The 14,860-nt window shown below is 37.7% G+C and overlaps 1 protein-coding gene across 10 annotated transcripts in view; it reads left to right on the top strand.

Moving 5' to 3' along the window:
* CTNND2 (catenin delta 2) overlaps positions 1–14,860 on the top strand; it is a 660,748-nt gene that overhangs the window by 121,599 nt on the left and 524,289 nt on the right. For all 10 annotated transcript variants that reach the window (XM_065052649.1, XM_065052643.1, XM_065052652.1 and 7 more), the window contains exon 2: positions 3,754–3,887. In XM_065052649.1, coding sequence (XP_064908721.1) covers positions 3,754–3,887 — 134 coding nt within the window. The remainder of the gene's footprint in view (positions 1–3,753; positions 3,888–14,860) is intronic.

Consider the following 14,860-nt stretch of genomic DNA (forward strand, 5'->3'; position numbering starts at 1 on the left):
GAGGCAGCCAAAGGAAGCTTTGTCTAGGGATTTAGTAGTGGTCTAGGGTCTTGTAGGCTCATTTCAGCCTTATTTTCTGTAATTCTACAGTACTGGCAGTTTCAAGTGCCGTTAAAACCAACTTCTTATGCTGAAGACCAAGCTGAATTAAAAGTTCATCTCTGAACAGATGGACTAGTGTAAATATGGGCCTTTGCTATGTTGGTGTTTGCTGTTGAAACACTTGCTGCTTTTTTTTTTTAATAAAACTGTATTTGGCACAGTGGCTTCTCTGTTGCTTTTGAAAACTCATTCTGTGTTTTCTTTCTATATGGTATTTCTCATATGAATTTGTGTAATGAAAAAATGTTAGAATATATAATGTTAACAGCTCAGCTGGATAATATTGTGCTGTATATTCAATGATACAAGTGCAATTGGCTGCAATCTTTCCCCCTTGAACAACAAAAGTAATAAACTGAACTAATGAGATAGATGTCAGAAATTTCGTTCTCTGTCCAGAAGAAATATTTTAATAGGTACACAAGATATTACTTTTAATGTCGGAGACATTTCTTGTGATCTCTGTTTCTGAATGGACATGCAGTGTGCCTTTTTATCTCTCTCTTTTATTTTCTCTCTTTTAAGATTTATATTACAAACCAAAACAAAACCAACAAATCCTGGAAATGTGCAGTCATTGTAGACTATAGGCTACTGTTCTGTCCAGATTTTGAGCCTATTTGAAGCAAGCACATTTTATTGCAGCAGTTGGTTGTGTAATCAGGCTTTTTTTTCCCCATATAAACTGATACTTGCAAAACTGTAGATTACTAAAGCAGTTTTTGAAGTGTTCTTTGATGGAAACAAAGTGTTTACAAAAATTCACAGCCTAAAAATTAAACTTTACTGAAGTTGAATGCAGTGCCAAAACAGGTTCAGAATAGCAGCAGGCAGTTGCTGCCTATATCGTATGGATGTAATTGTTTTGAACACACAGAAATTGGTTTTGTCTTATCAGTAGCCTCTTTTCGTTCACAGAGTGGCTTCCCCGTTGACCGTATGGCCTTCCTGTCCCCCTCAAGTACACTTTAAATATTTCAGAGTATTTGTGCTAGGGCAAGCATTTTGTGTAGCAGGTAATTTTTTTGCACTAACTCAGGCAGGATCATTTCCTCTTCTCTTCCTGAGAACCTAACAGCAACAGAAAACCACCGTGCCTCAGTGGGACTCTTGGATTTGCTCTTAGGGAGTGTCACAGGCCACAGTCTTTGAGTGAGGGAATTTCACTTAATTAGTTTTATTGCAAATTAACGTAAGCTTTAAATTACTGGTTTTGGTATTGAGAAATAAAGAAGACAACCAGTTACATGAACACACAGAGAAAACATCTCTCCTCATCTTGGTATCGCATCCCCCCTCTCCATGTTAGACTTGGTCCCTTTGGTGAGGTGATGGTTCTAACACAGGTCAGCCCTACAGCATCCCCACCCCAAACATGCATGCTTCCAAAACCCTGCCAATTTTACCTCATATTGAATGATACAGTACAGAAATTAGGGTCTCTTCGACTGCAGCCTAGGCCTTCCTGGTGGTGTTTGTGTTTTCTCAGTCAGGCCCAGTAACGTATGCTGTGGTAGGCAGCTGGAGATGGGGAGAGCAAGTACATCCTCCTAAGTTTTCAGATGAAGAGGAAAATTTAAATGGCCCTCTGATGACAGCTATGTGAAGAGCTGGGAGCAGGACCAAGGAATTCTTGTTTAGTTTGCTGGGTTCTACCTTCTTGAGATAGTGTTTATGAAATAGCCCATCCAGTGGAATCTTCCTGCTGCGGGTCAGGCAGCCCTGGAGGAGGATGAGGATGAGCCAAGAAAAGGGGCTTTTTCCAGGCAGCTTCTTCACAGCTGCAGAGAATAGAATCCTGCAACAGGGAAGCTGCTCTTGGCCAATGGGTCTCGAACTATTTAGCAGATGTCTCATTCACAGCTCTGGTGGGTTTTTTTTCAACCCAGTCCAGTCTTGAGGAGGCAGTCTTCACCTTCTGCTGTTGCAGTTCCTTGTGTCTCCCTGGTGAGCCACCCTGACTGGGAAACATGGCTCCCAGTTGCCCAGAGTGAGTGTCTGCAAGGACGGTAGGGCCACTTCCCATGTCCTTACTCATCATCTTGGATCTCTGGTCTGTTTTGTTTCTGTCCAAAATTTTCACCTGCACTTTACAGGTCATGGGGTTGATAGCAAGGAGAGCTGCACTCCAGTGTTTCATGCAAATACAACTCTACAAAATGAACTATCAGTCCATTTGTACTTTTTCAGGTAAATTTGAATACCAAAAAGAAAATCACTTTACTTTCTAAATGACAATGCAATTAATAATTTAGTAATTAAAAAAAAAAAAAAAAGTTTGTTTGAAAGTAGGATAATTTAATAAGCCTGTATATGTCTTTTCTGTAGTATTTTACAAAAGACCCGAGGCTTAGGGAGACTTCTCTTTTGAGAAATAACTGACTTTTTTATTAATAATCTGTATTTTCAGTTTTTGTCTTGCATACATATGCTAGTGTCCTGAGCTTCAGGAAGCTTTTGAAAAGGCTGCCCAGCTGGGTTGACGGAATGTTCTTGGGCAGCACTGCAGTTTTAGAGCCAAAGCTTTATAGAGTGTCATCTCCCCTTCTTTTAGAGCCCTAATTTCCATGACATACTGGTGCAGGGATGCTTGCTCTGCGTATTGGATTTTATATTTGCTTTTACCAGCTACACTTTCCCACTCTTTTCTGGCTTCTTATTACTTCCAGAAAAAAGTTCTATTTTATAAAAACATGGGCTTTGAAAAGCAGAATGGAGCCAAGGCAGGAGTTTTGGCACTGATGTGAATGGCGGGTGTTGTGCCTGTATGACCCCCCTGACTCCTACAGAGCAGTGAGGGTGTTCAGAGGAGGCCCGTCCAGCTGACAGCCTCTGGACCAGTTCTCTTCCACAAAATAATTCTGGCTAGTTCCTACATGAGCGTGATCTTATCCTAACTCTGTTGCACATGCACATGCAACCTGCCTCCCTCCTCCTCTATTTCTGGAATGTGGCACAACTTACCTGTGGAGATGTGCCTATAGTGACATTTAAAGAGAGGTGCTATGTTATAGATTAACCTTCAGAAACATAAATGTTTCTGTAGTCACCCTCACCATTTTCCTCTCTAAAAAAAGAATACTAGTGCTAACAATCCTTCTTTTATTAATTTTCTTTTGGTAACAGGTCTCAAAAATGCTGGTTTTTTTAAAAATACTCTGATAAAATGTTGTCAAATCACCTTCAGACTAGAAGAAAGGCAAAGTTAGATACCTAGGCTTAAAATATAATACATATTAAATAATCATGCACGTTAGAAAGTCAACACTGGATGTTTTATATTTCTCTCATGTATTATTTGTTGGTTTTCTGTTTGCAAAGCATTTCATGATTCATTACTTTCATGATATTGTAATTTCATGTGGGATGCTGCTACTGGAATACTGTGCAAAAATCACAGCTTTAAATGGTTTGAATCCTCTCCAAATGTACTGTGCTGAATATTTTGGAGTAGGACTGGGAGATCTCTATTGTTTTGTGTTATAATTAATTTAGAAATTGTTTTAGTTTCAACTAAGTGATATATTAATTCTATATTACAGAACAGAAGCACTTTATATTTTTTCCCTTAAATTTGTATTGTTATATACATATGATTTCTGATAGTTTTCTAATAACAAAATCATTGTTTTGTTTTTCCATAAACTGCAGAAACTATGCCTGTTCCAGACCAGCCCTCCTCTTCTGACAAGACAAGTTCCCTTAGTCCTGTGTTGAACACATCCAATGGTGATGGCTCTGAAACTGAGACAACCTCTGCCATTCTAGCTTCAGTTAAAGAACAGGTATGTAAGTGCTACATCTGCAGGCTAGAAAACAATAATATGATTTAGTGCTTTTAGTTTGTTTATTTGTTTTTTACAAAGGTTTCACAGGTAGTATCTGAGTAATTTAATTCACAAATACATATTGCAAAGCATGTTAAATATTCCTTCATATCTTAGTATATTTCCATGTGCTGTGCTACAATAAATTTAATATTATTTAACTGAAAGTTCATGTTTTTCTCCACTTTCATTCTTTTCTGTGAATGGTGGTTTTCAGAGATCTCTCCTTGTTGGTAGCCTGCATGTGGAGTTACAGCATATAGGCATGGCATATAAGAACTATGGACAAATGAGTAGTTGTGGAGTAAATGCATTATCCCAGAATCCTAGATTTTAAAATGTAACATATGCATGATTATAATGTTTCTGTTTTGGTGGTTTTGGTTTGTGGGTTTTTTGGTGTGTGTGTAATACTTGATTGGAGATTATTTTAAGGCAAAATTGGGTAGGGACAGAGGCTTTCTGCCTCAGATTATTAAAATCGAAAGTATTAGAAATTTTTGAAAGAAGGGTCTTTAGTGTGATTCTCTGTCTGATTCTAATAATAAGACAAGTCTTATGTCTAATAAGACAAATTTTGTCTAGTAAGACAAGTTTGGACATTTTAATGTAAATTTTTGTGGGCTGAGTGTCTGCGATTTTGCTTAGTGCCTCTTTGTATGTCAGGAGATGGTTAATATTCCTGTTCATGAAAACACCTGGTCTCCATTGCTAACTCATTTCGCTCAACTGCAGTAACAAGTATCCCAAAGAGAGACATTAAAAGATATTGTAGCTGTTTATAGTCAGCTTTCTCCTTTCTGAAGGTATCGAAATTGGTACTCTAAATACAAAGTAGCGATCTTTCCCTGCCTAAGAAATTCACTGTTTCTTTAGTAAAATAGATGCATTAATTCAGCTTATATCTAACACAGTTGGAGGAACAGCTGTTGAGTCATTGGACTTTTATAAATATTGTGACCTTGCTCTTTGTTTTTTCTTGTGCACCAGTTCTCTCTTTCTTTGGGGTTTAAAGGTTAGTAATATTTTTTGGCTCTGAGAAGAAGAGTCCAAGAAAGTAAGTTTGTAACATGGAGTTTAATCTTAAGATTCATGACACATTGTTGTTTTGGAGTTGCCCATGGTTTAGATGTTTGAATGCATATTCTATTCCAGGACAATAGCATGACTTCTGCATGTACCAGTGTTTCAGCCTGTGTTACTGTATTATTTTGAAGAAAAATACCTACTTTAGCTTTTGACTCTCTGATGGTGAAAAATTGTACAGGGAAGTTACACAGGTGCTGCATTAGCCTGTTAGAATGTGAAACATAGCATTCAATAGTGAGAAGTTCTTCCCTGTCTTTGGATTTGCTGATGGTATTGCTAGTTTATAGCTGGTTGTGTATTTTGCAGCTGAACCTCTCACCCTCATAAATCAGTGAACTGAGTACTAGAGGGACTCAGTGACAAATAAAGTGACAAAATATTAGAAAAGTTATTTCAGATTCCAGTGAACCACAGCAAAAAGGAGCTTGTAATAAAGGAGTTCTGCATTCCCTTATCACCAAGAACAGCCTAGCTAGCTAACCTAAGGTACTGGTGACTGGTAAGATCCTCTCTTGTCATGCTTTTGACTGGGATAGAGTTAGTTTTCTTCCTAGTAGCTGATTCTGTTGCAAGAATTCTAGGTAAGGCCACCATCCTGAGCTTCAGGTAGATGAAACGCATTACACTGATTCTGCATTAGGGGAGTAAATGAAGTAAGTTTCTAACTGACTGTTCGGATGAGTAGCCCTCTGCATTTGAGAAGGAGGAATGAATTACTCTGCTGCCTAGTAGGTGATTTTTTCTTTGTGTGCCCTTTGACTGTAGCTGATAATATACCTAGTGTTTTAGAAATGCAAACACAATTATTCAAAAATACTGCTAATACAGAAAAAGATTATGGAGTTCATAGTTGAGGTGTGTTTTGATGAATCGAATATGTTAATGTCTTCTTCATCTGTGCTGATGCTTAACTTCAGAAAGTTTCCTTCATTTTTTTAATTGTCTTGGAACAGTTGTGGCAACTTCCTGTTACTTCTCATGAATTAACTAGAACAGTGTTTTTGAGTGACTGCAACAGAGTAAACTGCAGGATTTATGATCTTGATGACTGTAATAGGTGTTTTCAGTCTTTGAAGAAGGCAGGATATATGAAAGAATGAACATAGAAGTCATAAGTGTTATATTTATTTGCTCTACTTAAATTTCCTATGTGAAACATAAATGATTTATTCAGAAAATCTGAAGTTTTGCTGTGCTTAGTTTGAAGAACACACATCCCTGTGCTCTCTTGTTTTGAGGAACAGATATATATGGTCTAAAAAATGTATTTGGTTTAAAAAATTGTGCTTGATATGTCAAATGTAAAATGCCATTCATGTCGATCATGATTGGATCAGAAGATTTAGCTGTGTGCTTTTCAAGGAGGGTTTCAGTTAAAATAGAAAATGAACCTTGTATTTTTGCTGTTGAGGAGTGAGACTGACTTCAGGAAGTTCAAATCCTGAACTCTTTGCTTCAGTGTATAAGCCTTTTCATTTGTCTTTTACCACTGGACAAAAGTGTTGAATCATTTTCGTGTTTCAGACTTCTGAGATGCAATTGAGAAGTGATGAATAAAGTATATAAATTCATTTTTTTCCCCTTGCTGCGAACTTTCTTAAGGTCAGCAGGCACTGCTGGAAGGGAGGTCAGAATCCTAAATTGTCTGTCTAAAAAATCATGAGATGCCAGGCAGTGAACTTTGGTTTAGGTGTTTTCAAGTTGTTCTCATGAAGAGGAAGGGTTAATAAATTCTGTGAAAGCGAAAGCTATTGGGGTGTTCTTTTATTGTTTGTTTGTTTGTTTTTAGACAGTGAGAATTAAATTCTTTAAAGATAAATCATCAAGTAGCGTTAAACCACTAGACAAAGAGTTTCAGTTTTCCATACTGTATAAAATGTGGTTAAATATCTGTGTATGAAAAAGGATTTTTTCTTTTTTGTGGTGGGTTGAGATTGGCTGGATGCCCTGTGCCCACCGAGCTGCTCTATCCCTCCCTCTCTTCAGCTGGACAAGGGAGAGAAAACATAGCAAAAGGCTAGTGGGTCCACATAAGGACAGGGAGATGACTCACCAATTACCATTCCAGTCAAAACAAACTTGACTGTTTGAAAAATGTAATTTATTACCAATCAAAATCGGACTACAATAATGAGAAATAAAAAAATAAATCTTGAAATACCTTCCTCCTGCCCCTCCCTTCTTCCCTGGCTCAACTTCGCTTCTGTTTTTCTCTGCTTTCTGCCCCTGAGCAGCACGGGGGGATGGGGACTGGGGGTTGCAGTCAGTTCATCCTATGTTGTCTCTGCTGCTCCTTACTCACTAGTCTTCCCAAGCTCCATTGTATGGTCACTCCCACAGGAGACAGACTTCCATGAACTTCTCTAACATGAGTGCTTCTCACAGGCTGCAGTTCTTCATGAACTGTCCCAGCGTGGGTCCCTTCCACAGGGTGCAGTCCTTCATGAACAGACTGCTCCAGGGTGGGTTCTCCATGGGGTCACAAGTCCTGCCAGCAAACCTGCTCCAGCCTGGGCTCCTCTCCATGGGGCCACAGATCCTGTCAGGAGCCAAATCCAGTGGGGGCTTCCCACAGGATCACAGCCTCCTTCGGGTATCTACCTGCTACAGCATGGGGTTCTCCATGGCCTGCAGGTTGAGATCTGCTCCACCATGGATGTCCAGGTGGAGGAGGACAGCTGGCCTCACCATGGTCTGCACCATGGGCTACAGAGGAACCTTTACTCTGGTGCCTGTAGCACATCCTTCTCCTCCTTCTTCACTGGCCTCGGTGTCTGCAGAGTTGTTCCTGTAACGTATTCTCGCTGCTCTCTTTGGCTGCAGTTGTGCAGGGTTGGTTTTTTTTTCCTTCTTAAATACATTATCTCAGTGGCACTACCACCGTCACTGACGGGCTCAGTGTTCATCAGCGGCAGGTCCATCTTGGAGCTGGCTGGCATTGGATCTATTGGACGTGAGGGAAAGCTTTTAGCAGCTTCTCACAGAAGCTACCCTGGCAGTCCCTGCTGCTGCCAAAACCTTGCCACACAAATCCAGTACAGTTTGTTATGATATACTGGCAAACACATTGGGCCCAATGCTTCATAGTTTCTAGAAAACATAAGGCCATTTCTGTTTCTGTTTGTCATCTGATTTTGTATTTGTAAATATGGGAAAAAATCTTCAACAAACTAAGTGAGATACAGGAACTCTATGATTTGTGAGAACATGTGTGCTAGATACAGCTATTTCTTCTGCAAAAGCTTGATATGTTTCTGATTGGGAATTTCCACCTGTGCAAGAGGCTTCTGATCTCACTGGGTGTTAAAGAATCCCTGTGAAGAGAGCTATTGATAATACTGTTTTCAATCTAGAAATAGCTGTAGCAGAAACTTTTGAGTAAATATGTAGTAAAGCTGATGCTTTTCCTGGAAGACATATGTGGTTCACAGTACTTAGTTTCTTGTCATACAGAAACTGCTCCCTTGGAGGCTGAGGAGGGATGTAGTAATGATGACTTAGCAGAGGCTTGTTTGGGCAGATTTTTTTTTAAATAAAAATACTTGGAGAATATGAACTAAAATACTTTCCTAAGAGTGAGATCTACCTTGAAGCACTGACAATTATATTCAACTCTGAAATAGTATCATACAGTTGTTTTAGTTTCTCTGTGTCTCTAGTTTCTTTTAACTTCTTAGTAGAAACCTGTTTCAGAGAACAGCTCTTTCTCTTTCAGAAAACTTATGTAAAGAGCAAATTGTGTAATGTTTAATATTTCTTTGGAATGGCACCTTGGTCTGTCGACTGAGGTCCCCAGCACCATAGATGACATGAGATGAGAAAGGTGTAGAGGGAGCAATGTAGGTGCAGTGCCGTGCTCCCCTTGGCATGCCTTTTGCAGACCCAATGTCCCCGAAGCTGTGGCTTTGTGGCTTTTAGAACCTTAACCCTAATAGCAGCCAGGGACTTGGGCTCAGTCTCATCCAGGGCAGTGATGATTAGGTAAGCATCAGTCTTAGCTGAATTCAGTTACCTAAAGCATTGATGCTTACCTAAAAGCAGAAGAGCTAGGCTAAGTGAATGACTCAAATAAATTTACGTATTTCTTTAGTAATAGGTGAATATTTAAAAGCTGGTGATAAATCCACTAAGCACTTTTAATGTAATTTTAGCAAGTGATCTACAGTTTATTCTATGAATGAGTGAAAAAAATGTACAAATGAAAAAGTACTATCTGCACGAGTGGTGTGTGATCGATATGCAGCTGTATTCCCTTACTTGGCATGACAAATTGTCCAATGCTTAAAACCTTGCTAGGTTGTTTTTGTGTGTGAGAGAGAAAATTGCCACTGTCAGGAGGTTTTAGGGCACTTTGCTTTGTGAAGACCATACGTAATTTTGTTTCCTTTATGTATTAGGAATAAAAGGATTGATAGAAATCTGTCTGATTTGTCATCATTTTAGTCTGAACTAGGTGACTTCCAGCTAAAATGTCTGTGATTCTATGATGATTCTATTGTAATTCAATGATAATGCACAATTTTGCTCAAATAATAATTTACACCTTTGTATGTAGACCATGGAAAATATATTTTGAGGGAGGATGGTGTGGCATAAAAATTCCCTCAATTTGATTATGTGGCTATTAATGCTTAAAAAAATAAGATTAGAAACTGAGAACAGCTGATCATTGAAGAATAATCTCATTACTTTTCAATGTTTGTATTAAGTGGTAAGGAATGAAATAATAGATCAGCCAACAGGATTGGTGGATGAAGTGGAAAACTGGAGTGGGTACTGGAAGCCTTTGATAGGATTTAATTATTTATTTTTCCCTCTGGAGACATCCTCTACTTTTAGTTTTTCATAAAGACTTCACTTTCTAAGCATGTTTTAGAAACCAAGCTATTACTTCTCAAACTCTACCAGACATCAGACATTAATATTTACAAGAGAACTACCTGTGGAAACAAACAAATAAATACATGAATGTTTTCTTGATACTTATAATACAAAAGTGTAAAGTTAGCCTCACATTTAGATTTGCTAACATTTTTGTCAAACCTTATGTGACTGATCTATTGGTCAATTCTCTTCACAATCCCTTAGCACTTTTTTTTTTTTTTTTTTTCTTAATTTGGAATAGTAATATTTACCTAAATTTCAGACAGGCTGCATATGTACATACATGAAGAGAGTCACTATAGGTCCCCTAAGGAAGGTTGAGTGCTTTTTTTTTTTTTCTGTCAGTTGCTTGTGTCAGGTTGAATACCTGAAGAAGAGTAAAATGGGTACAAAAACTATGTTACACACTTTAGTATGGTGAAGATTCCTATCTTGTGAGAGCTGCAGCTTCCCTTCATATGGTTCAGAACTAAATCATAGACACTTTGCATCTTTCCCTGTGACTTGGACCTCAGGTCACATAAAATGAGGCCAGAGAAGTCAGTTATGCCTTCAGCAGGAAAACTAATCACCTCATGGTCTGTGAATGGCATATAAATAAATAGACCGGAAATCAGGGTGAGATATTCCCAACAAAGGAAACTGAGTGACTCTTCGTGCTGCTGCAATAAACTGTCTGTCTTTGCTTGAGCTCAGCGGCACAGAGAATGGACAACACTTTATGAATGAACGATCAGGTCTGAAGGAGACTGTTCTTTGCATTAATCCTCAGGTTCAGCAAGATATTTCCTGGTGTTTGTTCAGCGATCTCTAGAGCTAAGGGAGAAATGCAATGTAATAGTTGCAATAATGGATTTTAGGATATAGTACGTTGATTGTTATCTCTGTAGTACTGAAGTGGTTGCCATGAAAATAAATGATTGTTCAAGTCAGAGACAGTTCTTGTTATTTTAGGGGTTATTTAGAAGAAATACTAGTGTCAAAATGCCAGATGAGGATTTCATGCAGCAAAAGTGGGATCGTTTCTGTCTTAGTTATCTGACTATTTATACAGTAGCCATATACCAATACTTGTTCCCTCCCTTCTTCCTTCCAGGTTAAATCCTAAAAAATGCCTGGTGCTTTAAAGAAAATCCATACTTAAACAGCTTTTGGTGGGCATCTTGTAGTTTATTGAGACTTTTTCAACTGTACTGGTTTAGCATTTGTGCTACTATGGATATTTTCTTTCAGTTCTGTGCTGTACCCTATTGACTCCAATGTATTTAAGCAGTGCACAGAAGGGAGATGTAATAATAATGAAGTTTTCTACAAAACCTGCTGCAGCTCATATTGACTAATGTACTGTATACCAGTGTTTTCTGCAGCAATCTGTTTACAGTTAAAGTTTGCTTTTTCCAGTTCCTTCTGTTGCATCACTGTCAATAAAGCTGAAGTATGTTTTGCATTTTCATATGCTTGTAAAGCCATATTGTCTTCAGTGAGTTTATGTAATTTTGTGTGTTTAAAGTAGTTTTGTAACAGTTTTCTTGGTTACCACAGGAATGAATATGCTTTCCTTCTTAGATACTGCCTAGATTTGGATTACAGATGTCATCAGAAATTGTGTTATCTTTTCAGTATGTTGTGTTATTCTAAACATATTTTAAAATAGTTGAATAAAGCCCTGGAGCTTGTTAAAGCAAGGAGTTTTTTATCAGGAACAGGTTTTTAAAGCTTCTTAGTTACGATGTATTTGTTACTTCTACACTTGGTCATTTTTGCCCTACTGAAGCCGTAGCTCTGCAGCACAAGAATTGCCAGCCAGTTACCCTGTCTGTGTCTTCATTTTGTTTCTTAAGTGAGTTGATTTTAGTGAACTTTGAGAAGGAACATATGTGTTGTATAAAAAGCTGTCTTTTCTCCATTAGCATTTTTTTGCCAAACATAGCAAAATCCTTTCCTATTGCTGGGACCTCTGGATGCTGCCATGCAATTTTTGAATTAGAATAGCTTAATCTTCAGTATCTTTGATGCTTTAATAGTGAGTTAACACAATCTGTAGAATTGAGTTGTTCTAAACAAGGCCCTGTGTAATGAAACAGCATAGATAAAACAGGTGTAGCTCGTTCTCAGTGACTTGGCAGCCAGTCAGTGTCTGGGAAAGCTTAATACTTAAGCTTGTGTTAATATGCCAAGTAAGACCTGAGCTGTCTTCATGTGATCACATGAATTCATTGTTTTTGAGCACTTGCAGTTCAAAAGTAAAGAAATGAAAGAGACTAGTTGTTTTTAGATCCCAGGTGGTGAATTGTTTACAGAAGCTTGGTGCTGTATGAATAAAATCGAATTGGTCTGAACTGTCTCTTCTTGACCTCTCATCTTTCTATGGTTCCTTAGGTGCAAGACTTCATTGTATTTCTATCTCCTGGGATTCAGAGCCCTAAGACTTACTTTACTCTGTGTTGTAGAGTTGCTACGGTGCCTTTGTTATTTCGAGCCATATTCAGTCTTCTGAGCTGTGAAAGGTGCTGAAGGCTTTCAGCCAGAGGGATATCAGAAAACAAAATGGCACAAAAAGAAGTGATATGAAAGGAGGTCATAAAGCACGTCTAGTTGTCTGGTTATGGCAAATATGAAATGATCTTACTTCTTGGACAGGAAAGAATTATACAGTTCTTTGTCTGAGCTCCCTGTCATACATACCCTTGCTATACTTGTGTATACTTGTGTATTTGGCAAGTCCTTTGTCATGTACGTCCTTACCATGGAGGGACAAACTGATGTAACTGTCGAATAAGCAGCTGTATTCATTTGAATAGTTAGAAGTTAAATTTTCAACCTGTTTCTGTGTAAATATAATTGGGAAAGGGGTCTAATCTTGCAGATCCTTGAGCATGACTAGCTATACTCACCTGAGTATTGTATTACAACTGATGGAGTTTTCATCTGAGTTATTTGCGTGTCAGAGGGCTTAGAGATTTGAGTGGAATCCTGGTTTTAATTCTCAAGTCAGCTTTGAAGACTGGGATTCAAATGATGCTGAAGTTAACTATAAAAAATGAGTCCTTACATCACAGATTCACAGAATGAAAGCATAAAAACTATTTTAACATATAAATTTCCAAATGTTAATGATGTAATATGCAAATCCTATTACTTTCTACATCAGCTTTCTTTTTTTCCTGCCACTGGAAATTGTTTTTCTGTATGAAAAGAAGTAGACCATTACATTTACATGATATTAAATAAAGCAAATAACCTGTTTGTAAATATTTCATGCTGATAACATGTTATACACCTTTTAGTACGTTGTTTGGCTTTCAGTGGGATTTTGTCTAGTTTTTCACATACTTCATACTTAGGATAAGTCTCAAGGTTAAGACACTTGTATTTGTTACACTTGCAAAGAATTTGGAACTATTCTTTTTATATTTTAAAATACTATAAAAAGCCAGCAGAATGTGAAAAGTCTGCTCTGCTGCTGAAAGCAAACAACAACAAAAACAAACAAAGCAAAAAACAACCAAACCAAAAAAACCAAAACTAACCAAACACAAATACCCCCCAAAAGCTAAAATGAGAGATTAAATCAATGCCTTAACAGAGTTTTGAGAATAAGCACTTGTTATTTCTCTCTTGGTAAAAAGTACTTCTGTTTTTGTGTATTTTTTGTGTATTTTGTGTCTTTTTAGTCTTTTTTTTTTTTCTTTTCACCAATGGCTAGAGAGAAATATCTGAAAGCAAATGATTAGTTAAGCATCCAGATTAATAGTTTAAAAAGTAGAAATACATTATAAATTCATTCTAATTTAGGAGGTTTTTTATTAAAATACCTGTGATAGTGAACTAGATAATGTATATCTGATGACTTAGAGAATGTGGTGTGATACGTAGACTAAGCTAATATTTTGAGGATTACTTGTCACTGAGTAAGAAGGTTAATTTTCCCATCTTATGATACAGGAAGGTAGAATTAAACTCTGTGCAATGTTGTGCTCTGTACTGTGAGGTTCCGAATAGAATTGTGCAAATTTCTTTCTTCCAAAAACTTTCTCTGAGTTCTGAGTGTTTGCATTCTGTCTCCACTTTCTCCTTTACAAGCTCATTGAATTTTATTAGCCATCACTGCAAGTGAAATGAAATAAAAGGAGTTGCACAGCTGCAGTGATACAAGTCTGAACTGCATCATAATCCTCACTTGCAGTAATATACAAACAAGAAAAAATTGGCTTGATTATAGATCTCAGGAACTTTGCCAGAACTAACACGCAAGTGATTTCTCAAAACAGAACCATTTTGCACTAGGAATTATAAAAACAAAGCCTGGAAAAAAATCAAGAAAAGTCTTTTTTATTAGCAGATGCTGGGCATTCCTCGTCCTCTGAAGTCAATGAGAAGTGTAGGCTCCCACTGTCTTTTAATCATTGGACCAGTATGCAGAAAGTGTCATTGGTATTTAAGTTGTCTTGCTGTAACGGAAGTGTATCTTAACGCACTTTAGTTGAGCTTGTGTAATTGCGGCAGAAATAGCTGTGGCTGAAAATTGATATAGGATATCACAATAAAGCCATTTAGTTTTGTGCACACAGAAGTATATAATTTAAGCTTCCAGAATGAGCCCTTTTGTAATCTGCAGTTAAGTAAGTCAACAGTATTAGAGCAGGTATAATGACTGGAGTGAAGAGACATCCTTAGACCTTTTCAGCTGCTGCTTGTAGTTTATATTTACTTAAGGCAACTGCTAACATTTATTTTCTTGTCCATCGGAGAGTCTTCAGTGTGTTTGTTTAGTAAATAATTTTTCTGGGGTTCCTATGTCATAGGTTCACAAAAACTATGCCTGAAGATTTCAAGCTGATTTGCCTTCAGATTTTTAGCAGTGGTGCAGGTTGACTTAAGCAGCACAGATCAAGGTAGTGTTGTAAACTGTTGGCAGCAGTTTGCCTTCTGAGAATGGGATTACTTGTAAGAGTTCA

This window comes from Columba livia, chromosome 2, assembly GCF_036013475.1.
Source record: "Columba livia isolate bColLiv1 breed racing homer chromosome 2, bColLiv1.pat.W.v2, whole genome shotgun sequence".
Lineage (NCBI taxonomy): Eukaryota > Metazoa > Chordata > Aves > Columbiformes > Columbidae > Columba > Columba livia.